Raw genomic sequence first — 24,465 nt, 5'->3', positions numbered from 1 at the left:
GAATAATTTATTTTATTTTTTACGCAATTTGTGAATAACACAGTCACGTACACTTTGGAACATTTTATCTATTTTTTTACTACAACTAGGTAATTTGAATATGAAATATCTTTCATTGAGATCTGGCATTTTCTATACATCATATATGCTATTTGTTTTTTCTTTACTTTCTAAACTCAGAATTAAATATTTTATCCCTTAAATTTGATTTTATTTGTTATTAATTTTTTGATTCAATTAAAGAATTTAGATATCCATAATTTTTCGAAATAAAACAAATATTAAAATCTAATATCCATTAAAAACAGTAAAAATAACAAAAACTAAAAAAAATTCAAACATATGTATAACTCTAGTTAAAGATATAATTTGAATACATAATTTTTATAACTATATTTTAGAATATAATTTATTTACAAAATTAATATAAGAATTTTAAATTAAGAAAGGAATATTAAATCTTTATAAAAACAACAATCTTTTTTCTTATTTTTTTTTGTTTTATAAAAAAATAACTTTTGCAATTTACGGAACATATAGTTTCACTAATTATTATTTTTTACTTTATATTATGCAAAGATATCTTTTAAAATAAACTTATATAATTTTTTTAATTATTTGTATTAAAAGAAATAGATCGAGCATAATGTTATGACACCAATTGGTAGTATTGAACTCAATCAAAAGCTTTAGAATCATATAGTAAGAATAATAAGAGTTTGTTTGGGCAGTTAATCATTGCCTCTTTTTTGGCTTTTCATTCACTTAAATTAGAGATATTGAAACCTTAGTTCCTGCACATTAATGGAAAAAGGTGATTTACTTTTTTCCTACAATCCACAAAACAAATCAAGTCATTTGTTAGCTGAAATAAAATAATTAAACATATATTTTTTATTCACTTTTAGATTCCTGAATATAGATCCAAATCCATCCATATCTTAAAAAAAACTGGATTTGAAATCCATCCAAAATTTTATAGTATCCGAACGGAGTCTAATTACAAAACCTAAAAACATGAACACTAAAGAACCGATCTATACCTGAACATATACTTAAATAAATATACCTACCTAATTATGTAAACAAATAAAAAGTTCTTCGTTAAAACATTTGAAATTATTATAGTTAACACATAAAATCAGTGATATCGAGTTTATAGTAAAAACAACTAACGAAATTGTTAAGAATTGTGAAAAATGTAAAAGATATAATAAATTATTGAAGTATATAAGTTATGTTTTGTAATTGATGTTGTAAAATTATTTAGAAAAAATAATTAAAATGAGAGGAAAAAAGGAAATAAAAGATGTAATAGAATCTGTTGAAAATAAGATTATCTTTAGGGATAATTTGCAAAATACCCTATTTAGGATTTGAAATTTGAAAACTGCATTTTCTATTTTATTTTTTGAAAAATACACTTCTTTAATTATGAAATTACTTGTTTACCCAAGATATTTCAGTAATTAATATATTAATTCGAAATTAATATAAAAATTCGTAATTAATAAAAAATATCATTAATTTTTTTTTAAAGATAAATATGTGTGTTGAGATAAATATGCTATTTTTTATCATTTTAATTTTATAATAAAAAGATAAATATGTGAATGATTTGTTTTGACTTTATCATGAAGTTTATTTTATTTTCTTAACCTATATAAACAAGAAAGGATGAGTTACGTTGTAGAAATGAATTCATATATCCTAAATTAAATGCTTACTACATTTTTTGGAGACAATGTCGTAAGGAACAATTAGCTTAGATGGTAAAAGAGTTCTGTTTGATGTTTGGAAGGGGAAGGGTTCGAACCCCAGCTTCAATATATCATTTTTTTGGGGTTTGACTACCTAAAAATCTAAAACCCCCTTCAAACCCTACTTATTTCCTTCCAAAGTACACTTATTTCGTAAGGAATCAATTTGCTTAGATGGTAAGAGAGTTCCGTTTGAAGTATGGAAGGGGAAGGGTTCAAAAACCAGCTTCAGTATATAATTGTTTTTTTGGTTTGACTACCTAAAGGCTCGTATACTCGGCGAAAGGTGGGAGGTTTAGGGTTTTCTTAGTGGATACACGGCATGGGGATATATTTCGTAAGGAATCAATTTGCTTAGATGGTAAGAGAGTTCCGTTTGAAGTATGGAAGGGGAAGGGTTCAAAAACCAGCTTCAGTATATAATTGTTTTTTTGGTTTGACTACCTAAAGGCTCGTATACTCGGCGAAAGGTGGGAGGTTTAGGGTTTTCTTAGTGGATACACGGCATGGGGATATACTGAGAGAAGTCGATAAAACCGGTGGGACCAGTTTATTGTACCTACAGACTTCAACAAAAGACGCCATTGCCTTTCTCAATTTGTGACGCGAGAAAATTAAGCCCGAACAAGGGAAGTGTTCTGTTCGAAACTCATCACAATCATCATGTCGGAATCTCTGTGTATGTCTGTGATTAGCTGAATTACTCGGCGAGTTTTGTATTTTAGCAGAAGTGCGAACTAGAATTAGCGGTTGACCTAAACCCTCTGTCTCAGCTAGAGTTTTATAAACCCCTTTCAAACCTACAGACCCTACAAACCCCTTTCAAACCTCGAAATTAAAAAGAACGCCTTTAGAAAACAGAGATTGCCCAGATAAAAAAACAGACCCGAACGACCCTGATTTTAAAACATTGATCAAAATCGAATTGGAGATTCTTCTATTTTCTTCAGGACCCCGACACAGAGAGAACAAGACAAACAAAAACCTAAAAGAGAGAGAGAGGGTTAGTGTCTCTGAGTTTCACAGAAAAAAAGGTTAGTCTCTTCTTCACGAGACAAGGACGACGAAGATGACAAAGAAAGAGGGAGAGAGAGAAATTAGATTAGAGAGAGAGATTAAAAGGACGCCTTTAACAGAGCTCGCCCAGAAAAAGATCCGACCCGACGTTAAAAAACAGACCCGACCCGACCCTGATTTTATTTTAATTTTAAAACATTAATCAAAATCGAATTGGAGATTCTTCTATCTTCTTTACTCACGGGACCCGACACAGAGAGAACAAAACAGAAACAAAAACCAAAGAAAAAGGGAGAGAAAGAGAAACGAGAGAAGAGAGTGTAGAGGAGAGAGAGCAATCTCTGTTTGGATTCCTGAAAAAAATTCTTACCTGTCTTTAACCAAATACATATCTTTTCTTTATTCATCAACCAAATTCATATTCAGCATCATAGAAGAAAAAAAACATAAACATGAACATAACAGTGTTCTTTAAAGGTGTAGAACAAATGGAAATAATCAAACCTTATTGCAAGATAAAAACTAAAACAGTTACCAATCCTAGAGTAACCAAAAAACAAAAATTTTGCAGAAAAAACCTTTAGAACAGAGAAACGTCAAGTACCAAAGTCGCATCTGGCACGATTATGTCCTGAACGATGACATCTTGAGCAAGCTTGTTTTCGTTTTTTCCCAGCTGTTGCTTGTTCTCCAAAGCTTTCATATCTTCCTTTCACAGGTCTTCCAGCACCTCTTTTAACATCTGGAGGAAAGCATTTATAAGCAACAATATGAGAAGGTATTTCGCTCACATCCAACAACTCATCGATGGGTTTTATACTCTCTGAATATGCCGAGCACAAGTGTGACTTTGAGTAGTTCTGATCCACAAATAACCCAGGGTTAAGGCCTCGACTTGTTGCAGCCTTAGCAGCATGCGTACAAGGGATCTTGTCAACATTAAACACATTACATGTGCAAGTCATTTGTTGAAGATCAACCAAGTAATTTCTTGACCCATCAGTAACCTGAAACTCATGTTGATTTATAGCCTGAACATCAAAAGTAGCCGCCAAATCACACCTTCTATTTAGCTTCTTTTCAACTTTAGGCGTGAGAGAAGATTTGATCATGGCAGCACTTTCTCGACGTTCGAAAAACCAGCGGGTAAGTCTATTCCGTATTGCTTCAATCAACGACACAATGGGGAGCTCACGTGGTTTCTTAAATGCCGCATTTATTGATTCTGCTGCATTGCTTGTAGTGATGTCGTATTTGTCTCCAGGAAAGTAAGCTCATGACCACAGGTGAACATCCGCATCCTCCAGATAAACGCTCAACTTATGATTCTGACGTCGTATTTCACTGAAAATCAGGTCAAATTCTGCAGTTGTGTAAGCTTTGATGGCTGTCTTCACAAGGCGAGCAATCTTTCTCCCTCCAGGCTGAGAGATGACATTCTTTCGTAGATGATAGGTGCATATTCCACGCTGAGCCAATGGATACACTTTTGCAACTGCTTTTGCAATGGCTAGACATCTGTCAGATATCACTACTAAACTAGCATCATCAGTTACAATAGATGTCAATCGGTTGAAAAACCACTCCCAAGATGCTTCATTCTCAGCATCAACTATCCCAAATGCAAGAGGATACACATGAGAATCACCATCCTGAGCTGTTGCAACTAGCAAAACTCCCTTAAATTTTCCTTTCAAGAAGGTGCCATCAACAACAACAACTCTCCTCATGAATTTAAAACCCTTGACAGAGGCAGCAAACGAGAAAAACAAGTACTTGAACCTATGCTCAGAATCAACCTCGAGGGATGCTATTGTACCCGGGTTAGCCATAACAAGCTTATGCATGTATACTGGAAGCTGCGCATAGCTACTTTCTGGAGAACCTAATACCTCTGTCCGAGCCTCTTCCCTAGCTTTCCATATTTTCCAATATTTTGAATCAAGACCATTTCTTTTTTTCATAATACTGGAAATCAACTCTGGTTTCATATTTAGACCTGAATTCCCAAAGTTTTCCAGAAGAAGCTTACTTATAACTCTGGAAGAAGCTCTCGGTCCACCAATGTTTCTGGAAAAACATGTATGCTTGTCGATGTACTTTGTTTCCCAGAAAAACTCACTTGTCGGATTAGTCTTGGCAGCTCTAACCATCCACTTGCAGCTTGTGTCTACACATTTGACAACTAACAACTTCTTGTCTGACTTGCTGACAACCATTCTGAATTTGCGTTCAATCGAAAGCATACGTAAACTCCAAGACAGCTCTGCTTTATTCTTGAACCATTGACCCTTTTTAATGACCTTTGCATCATGAAAATTTGAATCTTCCACTTCAGGTTCTTGATTACTATCCTGTCTATTAACATTCTTACTCTTCACCACTGCAGTGTCTTCAGGATTGACCGTTGCAGTATCTTCATGATTGAAACCTTGATCATGGTTTCCTAAGATTCCATTCTTCACCGAAATGCAAAGACGCAGAGGCATGGATTTACACATCTCACACATAGAATCCCACTGCCTATCATTGTTCACAAAAACAGGAGGCGTATCCTTAGGCATGTCTCGAAGCATTGATTCCGGTAGAGCATAGCTGAATTCTAACTCATTACTCGATCGGTTGATACCGAAATTTTCATGAACCATCTGAACCATCTCGTCAAACTTCAGCCCTTCCTTAATTGGCAATAATCTACTTCTTGCTCTTGTATTCACCATGAATTTTCATGATTCGTGATTCAGCTTCCACTCTCCTAAAACTCCAGCCAAATGCAACATGATTTCCTAAAAAAAACAGAATTTTTGTCAGAATAAAAGAGAATCAGAATTACAAAACTGGTATTTGATTAACAAACCTCTCTCAGATGAGAGGAAGAATCTGTGAAAGGAGAAAAAAAAATACAGAGATGGAAAAGAACGAGAAGGAAGGAGACGAGAGAGTAGAAGACGCCATCTTGTTTATTTATTTTTTAAACAGTAAGATATTTAAAATATATTTTGTAGATTGTGTAAAGATTTTATTTTTTTAACAAAATCAATTTTTAAAATATAAATCTAAATTAGAGAAATACTAGGAATGGGCAATTATGTAAATTTATATATATATAAGTGTATTTTTCCAAAATTTTAAATAAAGGTGTAATTTTCAAATTATTTTCTTATGGAAGTGTATTTTTCCAAATTTCCCCTTATCTTTATTTGTATTTCAGTTTAATATTATAGATAATGAAAGGTATTGGTCTAAACCACTAGTGTTGGTACAATAAGTTTGGTTTTGTCACTCGGTTTGGTCTTTGATTCAACACTTAACCATGTGCTGACTCATTATTAAACTAAACCCTAAATATTTTCTCCTCTGCACTCTGTGAGGTGCTTCAAACTTGGAAGATTCGTGGTGGGTTTTTTGCATCTCTGCTTCGGTTTAGATATATTAGATTCTTTGAATATCTATAAGAGCTACGTGGTGAGTCGTTTGTTTTTGTTTGCGCTTTCGATTTGGTTTTCACCCGCGTTATTTTTTTATGATCTGGTAAGGTTAGATCCTCTTTTTTAGTCGTTTTTAACATTGATTTTATGTGTATGTTTCGTGTGGTGAGTTTGATAAGTTTTGTAGACCGAAGCATAAAACAAACTGTGTTTTGATTTAACAATTTTCTTGTTGCTTCCTTTCTTCGTTCAGTTTGCATTAGATTTCAAAATTTTGTTTCATTGCATTGAGTGGACCTGTAAGTTTTCAGTTGAGCTCTTGGGAAATAGTACAAAAACGCTAAAACTAATGGATGTTAATTATGACGCATGAGAATATTTGTTTGGAGAACTAGCTAGTCATTTAATTTTACTCATATATTATGTTTCATTACTTTGGAAGTTGATGCTTAATTGCTCTTCGACTTAGAAGACTAGATATATTCATGTATTTTCGCTTACATGAGTTCGATAATATCTTAGTTAATTGACATGTTTGTGGGAAGGACGCCTTTTTGTCTGAGGTAAAAGAACCTAAGAAAAGAAGTGTGTTTTTGTAGATAAATGGAGGACCATAAGCCGACGAGTTTCACGTTTGAGATAGATAACTTCTTAGAGAAGGAAGCTGTGATTCCATCCCCAACATTCTCAAGTGGAGGCTGCCAATGGTAAATGAAATATTTCATGTGTGTTTTTGATATTTATCCTGTGTCAAGATTCAAATTAAAAAACGTAAGTTAAATATGTTTCTACCCTTTTTTTATTCAGGTATGCAAAGGTTTATCCCAAGGGAAATGGTATTGAAGATCACTTGGCTCTATACCTCCATGTTGCGAATTCTGGTACATTGTTACTTGGATGGAAAAGGCGAGCTAAATATTCCTTTGTTCTGTTGAACCAATCTGGCAAAGAAATCCACAAAACAACGGGTAAGTTAACCAATCAGACACAAGGCCTGATCCGAGATTTTAGGTGCCATAAACATTTACTAAGAAATTTTATTAAAATTTCATATATACAGAATTTTGCCGAGTGTTCTGCGGTCAGGTCTGTGGATGGGGTATTCCAATGGCCTTGACTCTTAAAAAGTTTCAAGAAAAAAGGTTTCTGGAGAACAACAAACTGATAGTTAAAGTCCAAGTCCAAGTACTTGAAGTTGTTAATGAGGCAGAAGTAACTGGGAACGAGACTATGGATGTTAGTGGTTTCCAAGTTCTGTATTCTCAGGTGTGATAATGCGTTTGCTTCTTGTTGCTGTTTATTCCTTTCTTTTTCGATTAGTTATAAGTTCTTGCTTGACAGGCGATTCAAGTAAGTTGGATTTTCGTGAGGAACCCAGACATTGCTTTGAATTTCAAACCAAAGAGCCAACTGGTGAAGATAACATATTTGAATCTCCTCCTCAAGCTCATCGAGAAACTGGACAAGCCTCCACATAGCTTCTCCAAGACTGATCTAAGCAACATTCGCAGCAAGCTAATCGATCTAACAGAAGCAGGGTTCAAGCTAGACTGGTTGAATAAAAAGGTTGATAATATTTCCTTGGAGACAAAGAAAGAAGATGCTAATGGTACTCGAGTCCAAGAACTAGAGGAACACATCAAGAATCTGAAAGTTGAACTGAACAAGGAGAAGATAAAGTCTGCCAATAAAGTTTTGACATTGGAGAAAAAGGTCTCGGAACTCAAAAATAAGCTGATCAACGAGCCCAAATCTGCTTCTTCTAGAGCCTCCTTCTTCAAGAGTGTGTTTTGGTTTTGGAATAAGAGTGGAACTCGGCGTAGGTGATCAGGCTATTAATTATCAGAAGCAGACTGAAAAAGCATTTTATTACTGTGTTTCTTTTTTGTTAAAGAACTCTATTGTTATGAATTTTTTTTGGTGGTGAAGTTCCCGGGTTCATTTCTATCCTTTGATTCTCTGTTATTGTCCTCCTAACTTTTTTTAGAAAACAATCCTCTGAGTTAATATGTTAGAGAATACGTTATTGAATCGTCTAAACTGGAAAATATAGTTCCAGATCCCTAGATTTCTGATCCACTATGGCCGATTGGGACGTTCTATCACCAATCACTAGCAGCAGAGCCAGTCGGTGTTCCTTTATTACATTATTTAGTTAGTTAATTCCGGACTACGCATGCATGCATGGTCCCAAAAACTAATTGGTATTCAGTTGTTACTTGTTTCCCTAGACAAAGAAGACGTTCATATACGTATTGATCATAAACGACTGTAAACCTGAGTTATGAAGTTTGTTACCCAAATCCAACGGGACATTTGGAAGATATATAGAGAAAACACCGAAGTGTTGCAACTAGTAAACACGATAATTTATCCAAAAAACAAACCAAATTATCCCAAATCATAGGAAACAAAGCAAGTCATTTGTTATTTGCTGAAATTGAAAGAAACAAAGAACGGAATTGGTCAGAACCACCAGTCTCGGTACAATAGGTTTGGTTTTGTCACTCGGTTTGGTCTTTTATTCACACTTGACCATGTGCCGACTCCTTATTAACCTAAACCCTAAATATTTTCTCCTCTACTCTCTCGCTGAGGTGGTTCAAACTTTGGAGATTCGGGGTGGGTTTATTGCACCTCTGCTTCGGTTTAGATATCAGATTCTTTGAATAGCTACAGGAGCTACGTGGTGAGTTTTGTTTTTGTTTCCCTGAGGTGTTCTTTTTGTTTTCTCTTTCGATTTGGCTTTCACCCGCGTTATTTTTTTATGATCTGGTAAGGTTAGAGCATCATTATCAGTTGTCCTTAGTTTTGAGTCCTTAGATTATTTAATTAATTTTTTATGTTAAGAAACAAAATTAAGGACAAATTCCAAAAGGATTGATTATTGGTAGGACTTTTAATTGTCTCTTAGTAAATTAAATGTTCAGTTCATGGCACAAACTTGTATGACAAGTAATAAAGAGATCTTAAGACAAATTTATGTTGTGCTACTAAAAAATCAGTTTTCCCAGTTGTGCTCAATAATCTTTGGGCGTGTAAGAGGAACTCTTTCAAGTGCAGTACATGCTAGTTCATCAGCGGCATTGTGAATGGTCTGATTCCTTCTGTTAGCTACACATTATCATTGCATTCATACCAAGTCGGTCGCAGCACAAACATTAAGTAGAATGACAAAAGAAAATGAGCAGAGAAAGGCCAAGTCTAATGCTTTAACATCTCATGAACCAAACTCGCTTCCACTAATCCAACTTTCAACCTATTGGTCACATATAGAGCTCAAATCATAAAACCCAGAAGTAAATCAAACATAGATCCTAAAAAGAATAGATTACAAACAACAGCAGTTCTCAGCTTTACTTTTGTATAAACAATGAAGAGACCCATTATTGATCAAACCACCAGAGACTCCAAAATGGATCTGTTCTTTGTTTATTCAACTCTGGTTGGGTGTTCATTGACATAAACTAACTAAGAACAGCAAGATCTCAGGTTTAGGTTGAATAAACAATAAACAGATCCAGTTACAAGGATTCTACCTAACTCCTATCTAACCCATTATCGATTAGATACATAGCTTCGAGAAGTAAATTTATCAAGCAAAAGAGATCAAATTTGAAAATGAAAACAGAGGAAAACGAGCAGAGAAGGCCAGGTCTAATGCTTTAAAATCTCAAGAACCAAGTTCACATCCACTAATCCAATTTTCAAACTATTAATCATCTTATTACAGAACTCAGATCACAAAACCCTGAAACAGATCAAACATTAGAGACTTAAAAGAACTCTAGACTACAAGTAATTTCAGCTCAATTTTATATCAGACCCGTTTTTGATCAAACACTAAAAACTCTGGTTTGTTGTTCATTGACAGAAAGATCTCAGCTTTAGGTTGAAACAACAATGAACATGTCCAATTGCAACGATTCAAGCTAAATCCTAGCAAACCCATCACCGATTAGCTCCATAGCACTAGACACATTGCTTACATAAGCGAAAGAGATGGACTTTGAAAACGAACAAAACCTGATACTCCCAATCAGCTGCGATTGTCTTGGCGAGAGCCAAAGAAGGAAGCTTGAGAGGTCTCTTCGAAGGAGTTATGAGTGTTCTGTAATCGAGCATCACAGTCCATCCATTCCCATCGTCTGCATCTCTCGTCGTCACCTTCTTATAAAACCTCTTCCCCACGATCGAGCCCGTCATGAAAGACGTCGGCATCGTCACCGAGTCCGAATCGCTGTTCCGTCGTGCGTTCGAGAGAGGAGATGATTCTGACTTCGGTCTCGACGTTTCGTTGAGGTGTTAAGAGAACAAGATCCGACAAACAAAACCCAGAGACCCATCTTATGAGAGAGATATATGGTATTAGAATCGACGATCAAGTAACAGAGGCAGAGTCGTGGAGTTGTCGAGGAGAAGATAAATCAAGAAGGAGGAGTGGAATCCGTCGAGGAGAGATCAATAGAGAAATTGAAACCAACTGATTTCATCAGTGGAAGAGAGAGAAATATAGAGATGATACTTCTTGTTTGACACCTGTCCCATAAGGACATTTCTTTTGTTCCTTAACTAAGGACGTCCTTCACATTAAAAGATATTTTTCTTTTTCTTTTAATCGTAAATGAGCTAAGATACATGGTTAAGGACAGCGATAATATTGCTCTTAGACAGAGCCGTGCTTACCATGCATTGGAAAAGGCTTCCGCCTTAGGCCCCCAAATAATGTACAATTTTAAGGCCCCTAGTTTCATAAAATTATTCTATAGAGCTAAAAGTATAGTTTAGTTATTTTCACTTTGTTTTGAATTTGACTTTTTCGATGACTGTGTTATTCTAATGAATTTCATGTGTTAACTAAAATACTAAAAATTTCTTTAAGAGCTGTCATTAGTTCAGAATGACAGTTCTGATTTTCGTTTTGCTTTTGTTATTTACTGTAATCCAATTTTTTCCTTACCATAAGTTGGCTGTTTGTATTTTATTTATAAACTATGATAGTTTGATGAAAGAGTTCATAGAAAAATAAGTAATAATTTTTAACTTATATTTTTAGCTAGTATTATTTTGTAAATTATATACTTTATCTATCATTATTTTTATTCAATACTTTGTTATTATCAATTTACTTTATTCTTTTATCATTTCAATTTAGATTATTATTTTTATCCTTCTAAAATACCAAATCATTATTTTAGTTTTTTCTAAAAAAATACTGTACCAATTTTCTACTTATGATTTTTGACCGTTATTTTTAAGTTACAAATTTAGAAAAACAATTTGTTTTGTGTCATTTTACAAAAATGGTTCTTATATTTATATTTTATATTAAGTTTTATAAAATTTTATTTTTGAAATTTGCCTTAGGCCTCCAAAAATCCTCGCACGGCACTGCTCTTAGATCCTCTTTTCTTTTGTTGTTTTAGTTGTTTTTAACTTTGATTGTGTAAGTTAGGTGTGGTGAGTTTTGTAGACCGAGGCTTAAAACAGATTGTGTTGATTTAGCAACTTTCTTGCTGCTTCCTTTCTTCGTTCAGTTTGCATTAGATTTCAAAATTTTGTTTCGCTGCATTGAGTGGACCTGTAAGTTTTCAGTTGAATTCTTCGGAGATTGTACAAAAAACGCTAAAACTCATGGATGTTAATTATGACGTATGAGAATATTTGTCTGGAGAACTAGTCATTTACTCATATACATGTTTATTTACTTTGGAAGCTGATGCTTTTTTACTTAGTGAGTTTTCAGTAATATCTTAGTTATTATAATCTATAAGTTTGTAAAAGTACTGTCGGTTTTTGGTACAACTTATTTGACATGTTTGTGGGAGGGTCGCCTTTTTGTTCGAGGTACAAAAAGCCTAAGAGAAGTGTTTGTGTATATAAAATGGAGGATCATAAGCCGACGAGTTTCACGTTTGAGATAGATAACTTCTTAGAGAAAGAAGCTGTGATTTCATCCCCAACATTCTCAAGTGGCGGCTGCCAATGGTAAATGAAAAATTTCATGTGTTTTTGATATTTTACTCGTTGTTTAGATTCAAAGAAAAAAAAACGTTTAAGTTAAGTATGTTTCTACTTTTTTTTATTCAGGTGTATGCAAACGTTTATCCCAAAGGAAATGGTATTGAAGATCACTTGGCTCTAGAGCTCTGGGTTGCGAATTATGGATCATTGCAACTTGGATGGAAAAGCCGAGCTAAATATTCTTTTGTTCTGTTGAACCAATCCGGCAAAGAAATCCACAAAACAACTGGTAAGTTAACTAATCAGACACAAGGCCTGATCCGAGATGTTAGGTGCCATAATAAACATTTACTAAGAAATTTTATCAAAATTTCATATGTACAGAAACTTGCCAAGTGTTCTGCGCTCCGGTCACGTCTTGGGGAAAGCCAAAGGCCTTGACTCTTAAAAAGCTTCAAGAAAAAGGGTTTCTGGAGAACAACAAACTGATAGTTAAAGTCCAAGTCCAAGTACTTGAAGTTGTTAACGAGGCAGAAGTAACTGGGAACGAGACTATGGATGTCGAAGGTTTCCAAGTTCTTTATTCTCAGGTGTGATTATGCGTATGCTTCTTGTTGCTGTTTATTCCTTTCTTTTTCGATTAGTTATAAGAAGTTCTTGCTTGACAGGTTATTCAAGTAAGTTGGATTTTCGTATCCAAGAACTTGAGCAACAGAACAAGAATCTCATAGCTGAACTCAACAAAGGAGAAGATCAAATCTGCATGGTTGGAGCAGACGGTGTTAAATCTCAAAACTAAGCAGAACAAGAACAAGAAGCCGAAATTAAGCCCCAACTAATTCTCCTGCAAATTTGGGAATTTGTTTTTTTCTTTCTTTTGTTTATCTTTGAGCTGAAGATCAAGAAATCTTCTTGATCTTAAAACTCACGCTACGTGTTTCAGGATTCAGGCTCATCTGGTGAGTCCTTTTTTCAATAAAAAAAAACACCATAGACGAAGAATTATGCAAATGGTGATTGTTTTAATTATGCATCCCATTGGTAATTAATGAATGATCGATCTGACGGTGGAAAACTCAAAGAAACATAAAACTCGAAAAAACATTTGTTTCAACCAGTGAGAACCTCCAAATCTCAGTTACGTATCCCTTCGTGTATTGGCTCCTCTTCCCTTAGATGATGGAGAAGGTTCTCATACTCAGCTCGTTGATACTCTTTCGGGTATTGCAAGAAAACCCAATGGAGAAGAAACTTCAACTGTTACTGAGAACGAGGATGGTGATAGTTTTGATCTTGGATCGTTTTGTTTAGAACCGTGTAATGTCAAACGCGTTGTGCCTGAGAGAGTTCTGGTTGTAAAGTTCTTACCTAGCGACGGTGTTAAGCTGGTTGCTGCTGGAGACAACTGTAGATCATGCAAAGGCTGTGTACCTGCTTATTTCTCACCTTCTGGTCTCTCACTTGCAACTACAAGGTATCTTGTTTTGTTTCTCTCCTCAGCCTGTATCACTCTACTTAGTATGTTACATCTCTGAGGTTTTTGTTTTTCCTTGTGTAGCCGTGACAACTATGTTGGTGTTCTAAGTGGTGCTAACTTTGAGGATACTTCTATGATATATCACTTTAGTAGCACTGTTTGTTCTATCTCTAATTTCAGGTATGCTTCTTTGCATCTTGTAGTTACGGATAATAAGTTACTCTTTTTTTTTTTTGCATCTCTTCAGCATCTTGTATAACCTTTTTATTTATTTTTGGATGCAGGGGAGTATGGGGGTGGGATGATTCACATATCTTTGTCGGCAATGTGGCAAAAGGAATCGGCGGCAATCAGACAAGAGGAATTGATGTGATCTCTACGAAACTAAAACGAACAGTGAAGAAGCTGCAGAGCCCTCTTTTGAAAGATGTTATGAGCAGACTCTATTGCCATCCTCTTAATGTTGGGATGCTTGCAGGTTCCACAGCTGGAGGGTATGTCTATGTTTGGACCACAAAATAGCATATACGTAAGCCATTCTCAAATCACATCTTGTAACCAGCATGAGGTGCTGCTGTCTTGTTTTGTTTTGGAGCATTTCTTGAAGGTTTCTGTGTGTTCCAAAACATTCTCTTTTTATTTTCTCTTAGGTGTAACAAGACACCAAAAACTTCAAACCACTGCATAAGAAATGCAAAAACAGAAGTAACATACGTAAACAGAAGAAAGCCACCGATGCAGTTTACAAATTTAAAAACCAAAGAGGGTAAAAGATAGTCTTATTTTTCTTGTCTTTAGAGCATCTCCAACCCAATCTCAAATCCTCAAATTTTAAAGTTTTGGTCGTTATAACCCAATTTCAAATCCTCAAATTTCGAGATTTTAAATATTGACATCTCAAATTTGGAATTTTACTATTCAAAACCTCAAAACTATTATTCATTTTCTTCTATTCCTTACAATTATTTTCTTTCACAAATACATCTACTAACTTTATTTACAATAACTTAAATACACCAAAATAAAATAAAAATAGAATAAATATTATATAATATTAAATTCACATAAATAGAAATATATATTAAGTAAAGGTCATACAAAACAAAATACATTAAACAAACTAAAAATAAATTAAAATAAATTATATGAATATTTAAATATACATATCTTACAAGTGGTACCAAAATAACAGAATTTCATTGGCTAATCGGTATGTGTGTTGTTAATTATATATGTAATTTATATTATTTTATTATATAAAATTGTAATATTTTGTGTTGTATAATAAATTAGAAGTATGTTTTATATGTATTTGTGAAGTTTTATCATTATTAGTAATTTTTATTAATGTCAATGATTATAATCTAAATAAATAAACTTTTAAAGATTTTTTTGAGGTTTTACTCCGTTTAAAATAAGGTTTTGGGTCAGAACTGCTCTAATAAAGCAAAAATTAATCAATAACATTTATTCCACAAATGCTATCAATTAGAATGTCCATTTCTACAAAGTCCTGATAATAGCATGGAGTAAGTACCAGATAAGTACCTGAATAGACTTGCGTTTTCTGAAAAACGTAAAGGGAACAACCGACTTTTTTTTCAATATCCAAAGACTTCCAACAAGTTAAGATATATATATATATATATATATTACTTGCCAAATTGCATATCGATGTTATTAAAACAGAAGTAAACATATAGAAATATCCTTAGTTTTTAAATTTAATTACACTTCTATGCGACGGAGAATTAAACTGAGTTTCCTATTTAAATATTTGTCTTTTTCAGTTAGATTAATGTGTTACTTTTTATTTTTTTATTTTAATGGTTGTCTTTTTCAGTTAAATTAATGTGTTTTTTTCTTTCCTATTTTAATGTTTGTCTTTTTAGTTAGATCAATGTATTTTTTTATTCTTCAACAATTAATGATATTTTAAAGTTATTTTTTTGTCAACTTAAAATTGTCTAAACTATTTGAAAATATAAATAATAGTCAAAAGTAAACATATAAAGTAGATAAACAATAATCAAATACCAAAAATATTTAAAATATATATTTATTCTCCATCCAAATATTGAAGTTCAACCTATTTTTAAATTTTTAGTTTAGGTATTTTGGCTTACATTACTCAAATTTATATGTTTTGAGAAAATTAAAGTATATATAAATTTTGAAAATTTTAAAATAATTCAAACGGGTTATCTGTATCCGAACCGAACCAACAAATACATGAATCAAACTGAAACCAACATTTGTAAATATTTGAATGTTGCTGAAATCTTTAAATTCGGGAATCTCAAACCCAAATAGATTTTAACCGAATAGTGGGTATTCAAATACACATCCCTAACGTAGTCAATGTAAAACGATCAAATATTACAAATACATCATTTAGTATAAATAAATAAAAACTAAAACAGAAAATTAATACCCGTGCGGTCGCACGGATCAAGATCTAGTATGAAGTTAAGAAATTAGCTAGTATTGTTGGGTGACAAACCTTGATTATTACGAAAGATTCTTAACATAGTGGGATGCCTCTTCAATCAGATTTGAGATATTTATTAATTAAACATTCATGCTACAACCTACCTAATCAGTTGCATACTATTTGTATATATTTAATATCTCAACCAAACAAATTAATGTACATGCATGTATACATCTTTCATATTCTACTGAACTTATTTGTTTTTATAAAAAGTAATTTGCATATGTGGTCAAGTTTTTGGCTGGATCAGGACATCTTTCAAACCAAGAACAAGAAATGATACATAGAAATAGAAGTCGATAGAATTTATCAAAAAAAATAAAAGCCGGTATTTGATTTTTTTTTTTGGGCAACAGCCAATATTTGATATAAAAAAAAACTATAATCTGATAATGGGAGAGAAGGGCTAAACGGTAATTTACCAGCCAACTCACTGGAACGTTAATGGAACACAAAACACAAATCAATATTATTAAAACAATCACGAGCATGTCTTCGCAGAAAGACTGCATACAGAAATAGAAGAAGGCATCTTTGATATTTTTTTTTTTGACAAAGATTTTACTATTAAAATGCGAGAGAAATAAAATGTTTTATAGAGAGTTAACCCAGTTAGCCAAGTGGCTAGAACCTATAAAGATACAAACTTGAATCAGAAATAGTAGGATGGATGGTCAGTTAGAAAACCATAATTGAGACAATGAGTAGGAGAACTTAGGTCTGTCAATCAGGAGACTAGAAATCCTGTTTTTCACCACTTGTTTGATCTGGACAGCTAGTCCTTTTGCTGAAGTAAACCGGGCATTGTGCAGTCTACTGTTTCGCTCAGCCCAAAGAAAGTATAGTGTGGCCTGCCAGCAGAGAAGGATAAGAGTCTTGTGTACCTTGTTCACAACTTGGGAGCTTAGTTGAGAGAGAATCGCAGACCACTGTCTTGCAGAGTTGAAGTTGCACTTTACTGCCACTGTCTTCCAAACATCCCAAGCGAAATTACACTCAAAAAAGCAGTGGGCAATTGATTCATCTTCCAAGTTGCAGAGTAGACATCGAGGATCCATTTGGATGCCCCAGTTTTGCATACGATCCCGAGTAGGGCATCTATTCTTGACCATCAACCACACTAGGAACATGTACTTTGGTATACCTCCTGAAAACCAAACCTCCTTGTGCCACGCTACTTGGGGGGCAGAAGGACGAAGTAGATGGTAAATCGAACCTGTGTTGAATCTCCTTTTCATCTGGTTTCCCGGCCACCATTCAAGCTCATCAGGGACGTCAACTAGAGTGAGCGTGGAGAGGAATGAGAGTACCTCTAACTGCCGATCCGAACGAGCATTGGGAATGTTCCAGGCATCATTCTTCCAAAGCTTCGCCAGTGTAGAGTCTGCTCGGATCGGGATTCTTGCAGTGCCCAAAGTACCAAGGTACTGCGAAAGCCTCCCAAATGGCGTCCAGTTTGATGACCAGAAGTAAGTGGTTTCGCCGTTGTGAACAAGCTTCTTTGATATTGTAAAGCAATTTTGTTTCAAAAAGAAAAAAAATATTGTGAAGCAATTCGAGAAACAAAAAAGACAATTAAATAAAATTAGAGGAACAATCGCCACATGAAAACAAAAACAAAAACTCAACAGATTTATCATTGGGTCTCATATTATTTATTTGTATTTATAGTTCGATGTTTCAGAATAAAACTAACTGTTGAAATAAATATTATACCTTCTAGTTCATATTATAATTATTTTTAGCAAAAAAAAATATTTCAACATATAAGTAATTTTAATATTTTAATACGAATTTTGTATTTATTGAATATTTTGTTATCAATTAAATTATATAGTCTTTTTATAATTTGTTAAATTATATATTGTACATAACTTTAACAAAGATCCATCTTCATATTGGACCTTTTAACTAAAATTACCTATAATTTTTTTTTGAACTTGTAATTTACCTATAATTTAAAACAGAGGGAGTATCTAGTAATTATGCAAAATCATCCAACTCCTGCTTACAACGATAAAACACTATTTGTTTTTTTTTTTAAACTTAAAAACACTGTTTGTTATAAAGACTCCAGCTTTATATGATCTTAAGTTTTGAAAATTGAACATCCCAACAACTTTAATACAAAAGTAAACCTACAAACAGTCTTGAAATTTAAATATCCCAACAAATTTAATATATCTTAAAATAAAAGTTGTCAAGCTAAAATTCGTTTAAAATATATATCTATGAAGCTGCTAATTAGTTTAGATTCTAAGGATATAGGTATGTTAATTAATTTAGAACAAAAGAAAAGATAATGAAAATTTGACAAAAAAAAAAAGAAAAGATAATGAAAAAAAAGAAGATAATAAGTTTACAAAAAAAAAAGAAGAAGATAATGAATGTTCGTGTATGTATACAGCACACACCGTACGTGTATATACACATATGTGAAGACATGCAGTTACGTGCGGTGCATGTACGCATACATCTAATATATTATTATTGATGTTGGATTTATATGAAAACCTCGAAGACAGGTAACATATATATGATGATAATATGACAGAGGCGTATCTAGAAAATGTACGATCCACATATTTCTCACATGATCAAGGGTTTGCACAATATCACAAAGAGTCGACCTGTGAATTAGTCAAAGTGGCTTATATTGTACTGTATACGTGATCCAGTTTTTCTCTTTTATCTAATTTCTAATGAAACTACTAAATATGAGTGGAAGGATTAAGCAAACTGAATCAAATCCTACAGAAAATAAAACCAAATCAAGTTAAATCAAAATAATAAAAAAAAAAAAAAAGTTAAATCAAAATGCAGATTGGTAACTGAAGATAAAAATAATCTATCCAAGCCACGATATGAAGCCAGACAGGACTTAATACAGTTTGACTTTAGAGATCTTTAGAAAATGAAATAACTAAAACTTAACCTAATTAAAAGTCAAAATATGTAAACCTTTACAAATATATCTTTTATATAAGATTAAAATTAATTATTTAATTATTTTTTTTGTAATTTCACTAAACAATCAAAATTTATAGAATTTTATATTTTCTAAATTTTTTTTTATAAAACGACTATTTTTTTCAAAAAGATGTACACATGCAAATTAGCTGATGTATCATTTATATCAGCAGCAAAATTGTATGACATGATAGATGATACGGAAACTGAGGTAAAATATTATACTCTCTCTGTTTTTTTAAGATACATATTTTAGACTTTTCACATATATTAAGAAATCACATTAAAAATGCATTGATTTTTGTGAATAACAATTTTCCATAATTTTTAACCAATAAAAATCCAATAAACACAATTAATTTTTTGAAGTTAATAGATTTTCATTAAATAATACATTGAAAAAGTAAAAAATGTATCTTTTTGAAACAAATTTTTTTCCTAGAACATGGATCTTTAAAAAACAGAGGGAGTATATGTTATTTGAAAATCTTGAAAGTTCAAATATATTCTACCACGAACATATAAGTTCGGGTATGATTGAATTTTTTTTTTGTAACACGTCGGGTATGATTGAATATATTACAATATTTGTGGATATGAAATGGCCGTTATAAACGATCAATACAAACTTGAAAACGGCGTGAACTCATGGAATGGGCAAATTTGTCTATTTAATAAAAAGCAGTAGTACTAAATGGTGTGACAAAACTCCTGATTCTTCGAGATTCTACCAATCACAAAATTGACGATATAAAACAAGCGTTCTTGTTTCTTGTACTTAATTACATACGGGTCGTGTAACAATGAACAGTGACATTTTCTAATTTAATGACAACTGAACAATTGAAGGCTGAAAAGCAAAAGAAAAGGCTGAAAAGCATCTTGATTTGTGTACACACACAAATGAGGATGCCCCCTTGGAATATCTCCCTTTACTTTATATTCATTATTCTTTGTAGTATTATTCTAACATAGTTAAATGTAAATGCTGCTTCTCTAGATAACACATCAGCGACTATAGTCTGTATCAGGGATCAGAAATGATATCATTTATGTTTCCTTTGAGTATTCTAGAATCAAAGTTTATGGCTCTACATTTGGTTTCACCAGCTTGCCCAATACAAATCTGTCTCCATCATCTCCTTCCTTGTTGCATTGGTCGATTGGAATTAACATCTTTTGCTTTTTTCGATGAGGATTTTAGAATCGAAGTTCATGATCCACTTTTTCTTCATCAAGAAGTTTTATTGGAGAATCGAAGGTCTGTGCGGGTTGGAATCGGATTAAGAGGTCATTAGCGAACTGTTCAACCAATATCTCATTTTCCTACGATGCGAGCTTCACCAAAGACGGTTGTCAACCGTTCTCAAACTCGGTTTGGTTATTTCAACATTGGTATCGAACTCAACTTCATCATATTCTTTGGAACATTGGTTTTACGATTTCATGTGAAGCTTTTTTGGATCTTTTCTTTCATTTACCACATCTATCTTTTGTTATACTTTAGCTATCTTCGTGTATCTCCGAATTGTCAAATATACCTCCGGTTTTAATCATTTAAGCTTTTAGCTAGGTTTTTAATTTTAATAAATTTTAATTAGTTTGTATCAGGGACACCATGACATGTTCTCCTGAGATGCTTCTATATGTGCGCATTAAATTTAAAAGCATGGCCTCTTGTTTGTAGTGCACTAAATCCGATTGACTCTCCTCGCACCCTCACATACACTGTTTTATGTCATTAAATATTCCTCTGTTTTGCAAAAAAATGTAGTTTTGAAGTTTTTGTAAACTTAGTTTTGAAGTTTTTTTTGGTTATTTTTCCGTTTTGCTAAGAATGTTTGTTTGAAGTTTTAGTTTTATATTTTAAAAGCAAAATTTTAAATAGAATTTCAGTTTTATTCCTATTGTTTTAATATATTAACTAGAAAGAAATTCTTTATTTAAACATAAAATAGAGATTTTAAATGATTTTATTAATATGTGAAAATTTTCAAATGGTATTTTTTATAAAACAGACGGAGTATTGTATTTTTCAATAAATTAGTCCTTATAACTTTTCAATCCACAACATTTATCTGCTCTCGTCAGCTGCACCTTTCAAACAAGGTAATCACCCTTAACAGTATAATCTTCACCCCTGCGATTTTCTTGACATAAACGTGAGGTAGAAACCGTTGGTCTGTTAGTCTCGCCAGAGGAAGCTGAAGACGGTTCCCTGTTGGAGGAATGATTTTTTTTTTTGACAAAACTGTTGGAGGAATGTTGGGGCAGATTTAAAACGACTCCAATTTGTAACATATACTACTATAATTTACGCTCATCATGCACTATATTATTCTCGATGCAATTAAACATGCATTATTGTAGTTTGAAACTTTGAATGTCTATGTGATGATTCACAATAGTGCAGTTGTCATATATTTTTCTTTAATCAAAAAGAATCATATCAGTAAGCTTGACTTTTGAAGCATATGACAATAATATCTTTTATGTTGGAGCACACCCATTAACTAAAAATATAGTATTAATATTTTAAGTATTATTTAGAACTTTTTTTAATAATTAACTTTATGATTTAATTTTAATATATATTTTTTAAAAATAACTTAATCATTTAATTAGAGAATAACAAATTTATCGTGAGTACTTGACCAGTTTTATATCTTCTTATTCGAAGAACAGTTTCTTATAAATTTAATCAATTCCACTATATAGCATAAAATAGTTTTTTTTCATAAAATAACACAAAATGATTGTATCTTAAATAGCATCTAAAAAAAGAGAATAACAAAAATAATATTTATTAAAGAATATGAACACTAAACTACTCTTAATAAAAATACATTTAATATCAACAAAAACATTTAAAATATTTATTTAAAAACAAAATAAATATTAATACCCAAAATTTTATATCCTAAGCTCTAAATCTTTTACCGAATGAAATCTTTTTTCATTTTACGTATTATTTTGAAACAAAAACATCTTTTATCATCATCCTATGTACTTGTCTATAATTTTGTCTTTACCTTGTATTTATTATTTTATTTTTATTATTTGAATGATTAATTGAGAAAATGTTTCAGAAATTATCTGTGGAAAAGATCTTATATATATTTTGGGCAAAATATAAAAATATTATTACGTATACTCTAACTGGTAACCATTAAAAACAATATGAAAAAAGAATATAATAAAAGTAACAGTGATAGTACTGAAGATAATTACTTGGTTATTTAATGTTTTTTCAAAATTTGATAAAATGATTTTTTTTATTTACATAAAGGAATGACAAGAACCATATATTAAAAATATTTTAATTGGTGTGAATTTTGAACAATTTAATTATAGACTTCCATTACAAAACATATTATTCTCGACGATCATATCTGGTGGAAAATCATTCGGAATTCATGTTCCGATGGATTCCCTGTAAACAGTTTCGATGGTTTACCTCATCAAAATAAAAACATCGAGAACTTGTTGTGAGACACGGATGAATACCCGAAGACTGTTTTTCTGATGAAAGAAGTTGCTGAAAGTTGGGATCCATCACAAGAATTATTCGCGATGAGTTTCCAATGAAATATATATATATATATATATATGTATGTAATTCAGTTGGATCGTATATTTTCATTAAAATATAAATAACTAAAATTTCTAATTTAAAAATAATAAAATAAAATAAATGAATATTTATAAAAACTCAATTTAAAAGTAAGTAGGAATGACAAAGAGGAGGAAAAAAAGTAAGTAGGAATGAAAACATAAAACTAAAAGTCGCCAAACTTTTACACCAATTTTAGTCGCCAAAACTAAAATTACACCAATTTTAGTCGACAAAACTAAAATTACACCAATTAAAATTTTGGAGATTTGGCAGGCATGTAAGCATGTTCGGTGTTCTGAGCCATGCATGACTGATGCATTTTCCTCTTGAGCCTCTTTGTTTGACTTCTCCAACAATTTCCGACAGATTCTTGACGAGTTTCAGCAGATTGTATTGTGATTAATTTGTCGTGGGGAATTCATCAAAGATATCATGTTTTCTTATACTAGTGTTCACGATTTACATTCATTTATTTAGTCACCATTAAGAGCTTTAATGTCTGTATTCAAGCGTTGGCTCAGGGTATGTATGTTATTTAGCATGTGATCTTTTGAAATTTAGACTTTTATCATCACTTTACAATTTACATACGAAAAGCATTTGAACATGGATTTATTTTAATTATACTGTTATGTGTCTAGTCGTTGCTGTAAAAAGGAAGAGAGCACCTATAAGGTAACAAGCTTCAGTAACGTAATTTAAGTTTTCTATTTCTAGCAGGCTAGCAGCCATGCATGAAAAGTAAAATAACTAACCAATAACTTAGTGTCACTAGAAAATGACGAGTTATATTAGATATGAATATATAAATAAACAAAGAAACAAGATAATACAATTTTAAGAACACACAGGTTGGAGGAGCTGTGGAGACAAAAGCAAAGGCCGTGAATTGGTGCATGTGAGCACTAAAAGAGATGTTACAATCACTGCCCATTGACAAAATATAGACCCAATCACATGTCTCATCCGTTTTTACATGCACAAACACACACATACATTCACAATATGTATGTATATGTTTTCTCTTGGAAGAAACTAACACGACAAAATGTCAGCCAAGAAACTGTCGAGGTTTGCTCATCATTAAAAAAATCGGTTTAGTAATTACAAACTAATTGACTAGTTGCGATCCTCCATGAATATTGATTTATTCAAGTTAACATATTGATGTAACTTATAATGGACAACAAAAATATCTAAACACTTCTCGACTAATTAAACATATAATAAGATACCGTTCGGATCAGATTTCTGTTTTGTACGATTTGTTTTGCAGTTTTTAGCGCTACTCCGAAGCCATTATTAATAATAGCGGGTAGCCATAAGGTAAAAGTTATGCCCTTTAAAAGAGTTATGTCCACAATAAAATGGATCGATCGTCTTTTCTTTTTCTTCTTCTTCTTCTTCTTCCTCTCTCTTTTCCATCAAATTCTCTATTTTCCTTCTAAAGTCTGATAACTGGTCGTTGTCACTGCGAATTCACACCGAACAGCCACTAGAGATTCGTATAATTTATTGTCGTCAGGTGTCTTCTAAACGACTTAAAAACAACAACGAGTTGGTCTACCAAGTAAAATTTCATGATTATCTAATGGATCACTGGAGGTCACATATTCAAGTTTATGGTAGATTTGCTCTCCAAAAGAGAGTTAATTATACGGTGTGGGTTTGCCATATAAAGGATATTAACTTCTCGGCAATTTATGAAATTCCTAAAATAACACTAATCGGCCGACCGT

At 32.5% G+C, this 24,465-nt stretch overlaps 5 protein-coding genes across 7 annotated transcripts; 3 read left to right on the top strand and 2 right to left on the bottom strand.

The window, feature by feature from the left end:
* Positions 1-3,373: 3,373 nt before the first annotated feature.
* Positions 3,374-3,889, bottom strand: LOC108837992 (uncharacterized). The gene has a single exon (XM_018610977.1). The coding sequence runs from the start codon at positions 3,887-3,889 to the stop codon at positions 3,374-3,376; it is 516 nt and encodes a 171-aa protein (XP_018466479.1).
* A 23-nt stretch (positions 3,890-3,912) lies between these two features.
* LOC130499879 (uncharacterized) lies at positions 3,913-5,730 on the bottom strand. Its single transcript, XM_056994344.1, has 2 exons — positions 5,635-5,730; positions 3,913-5,563 (listed from the first exon to the last, which is right to left on the bottom strand). The coding sequence occupies exon 2, from the start codon at positions 5,495-5,497 to the stop codon at positions 4,052-4,054; it is 1,446 nt and encodes a 481-aa protein (XP_056850324.1). The 5' UTR covers positions 5,498-5,563; positions 5,635-5,730; the 3' UTR covers positions 3,913-4,051.
* A 381-nt stretch (positions 5,731-6,111) lies between these two features.
* Positions 6,112-8,149, top strand: LOC108834257 (MATH domain and coiled-coil domain-containing protein At2g42470-like). 3 transcript variants are annotated; one of them, XM_018607598.2, is made up of 5 exons: positions 6,112-6,173; positions 6,805-6,912; positions 7,013-7,173; positions 7,266-7,471; positions 7,547-8,149. In XM_018607598.2, the coding sequence occupies exons 2-5, from the start codon at positions 6,809-6,811 to the stop codon at positions 8,030-8,032; spliced, it is 957 nt and encodes a 318-aa protein (XP_018463100.1). In that variant the 5' UTR covers positions 6,112-6,173; positions 6,805-6,808; the 3' UTR covers positions 8,033-8,149. The 3 variants fall into 3 exon arrangements, with proteins under 3 accessions (XP_018463100.1, XP_056849668.1, XP_056849669.1); XM_056993688.1 differs by having other exon boundaries at positions 6,127-6,242; XM_056993689.1 differs by lacking the exon at positions 6,112-6,173 and adding an exon at positions 6,288-6,308.
* Positions 8,150-11,476: 3,327 nt separating this feature from the next.
* LOC108834256 (MATH domain and coiled-coil domain-containing protein At2g42470-like) lies at positions 11,477-13,136 on the top strand. The gene is made up of 4 exons (XM_056993955.1): positions 11,477-12,193; positions 12,296-12,458; positions 12,554-12,759; positions 12,838-13,136. Exons 1-4 carry the CDS (start codon positions 12,191-12,193, stop codon positions 12,898-12,900), a joined length of 435 nt encoding a protein of 144 aa, XP_056849935.1. The 5' UTR covers positions 11,477-12,190; the 3' UTR covers positions 12,901-13,136.
* A 43-nt stretch (positions 13,137-13,179) lies between these two features.
* LOC108835119 (uncharacterized) lies at positions 13,180-14,370 on the top strand. Its single transcript, XM_056995022.1, has 4 exons — positions 13,180-13,210; positions 13,292-13,643; positions 13,728-13,826; positions 13,931-14,370. The coding sequence occupies exons 1-4, from the start codon at positions 13,180-13,182 to the stop codon at positions 14,166-14,168; spliced, it is 720 nt and encodes a 239-aa protein (XP_056851002.1). The 3' UTR covers positions 14,169-14,370.
* Positions 14,371-24,465: the final 10,095 nt, after the last annotated feature.

Source organism: Raphanus sativus, chromosome 9, assembly GCF_000801105.2.
Source record: "Raphanus sativus cultivar WK10039 chromosome 9, ASM80110v3, whole genome shotgun sequence".
In the NCBI taxonomy this organism is placed as follows: domain Eukaryota; kingdom Viridiplantae; phylum Streptophyta; class Magnoliopsida; order Brassicales; family Brassicaceae; genus Raphanus; species Raphanus sativus.
This window is presented reverse-complemented; position numbering and strand designations above follow the sequence as displayed.

What these genes read in the sequence shown, in the direction of transcription:
- LOC108837992 (XM_018610977.1), bottom strand. Translation starts at nt 3,889, where the DNA reads ATGATCAAATCTTCTCTCACGCCTAAAGTTGAAAAGAAGCTAAATAGA.
- LOC108834256 (XM_056993955.1), top strand. An exon ending in AGAAATCCACAAAACAACTG is followed by an intron (nt 12,459 to 12,553) that starts GTAAGTTAACTA and finishes TCATATGTACAG; the next exon opens with AAACTTGCCAAGTGTTCTGC. An exon ending in TCCAAGTTCTTTATTCTCAG is followed by an intron (nt 12,760 to 12,837) that starts GTGTGATTATGC and finishes CTTGCTTGACAG; the next exon opens with GTTATTCAAGTAAGTTGGAT.
- LOC130499879 (XM_056994344.1), bottom strand. Translation starts at nt 5,497, where the DNA reads ATGGTGAATACAAGAGCAAGAAGTAGATTATTGCCAATTAAGGAAGGG.
- LOC108834257 (XM_018607598.2), top strand. Translation starts at nt 6,809, where the DNA reads ATGGAGGACCATAAGCCGACGAGTTTCACGTTTGAGATAGATAACTTC. An exon ending in TCAAGTGGAGGCTGCCAATG is followed by an intron (nt 6,913 to 7,012) that starts GTAAATGAAATA and finishes TTTTTTATTCAG; the next exon opens with GTATGCAAAGGTTTATCCCA. An exon ending in AGAAATCCACAAAACAACGG is followed by an intron (nt 7,174 to 7,265) that starts GTAAGTTAACCA and finishes TCATATATACAG; the next exon opens with AATTTTGCCGAGTGTTCTGC.
- LOC108835119 (XM_056995022.1), top strand. Translation starts at nt 13,180, where the DNA reads ATGGTGATTGTTTTAATTATGCATCCCATTG. An exon ending in CTCTCACTTGCAACTACAAG is followed by an intron (nt 13,644 to 13,727) that starts GTATCTTGTTTT and finishes TTCCTTGTGTAG; the next exon opens with CCGTGACAACTATGTTGGTG. An exon ending in TGTTCTATCTCTAATTTCAG is followed by an intron (nt 13,827 to 13,930) that starts GTATGCTTCTTT and finishes TTTTGGATGCAG; the next exon opens with GGGAGTATGGGGGTGGGATG.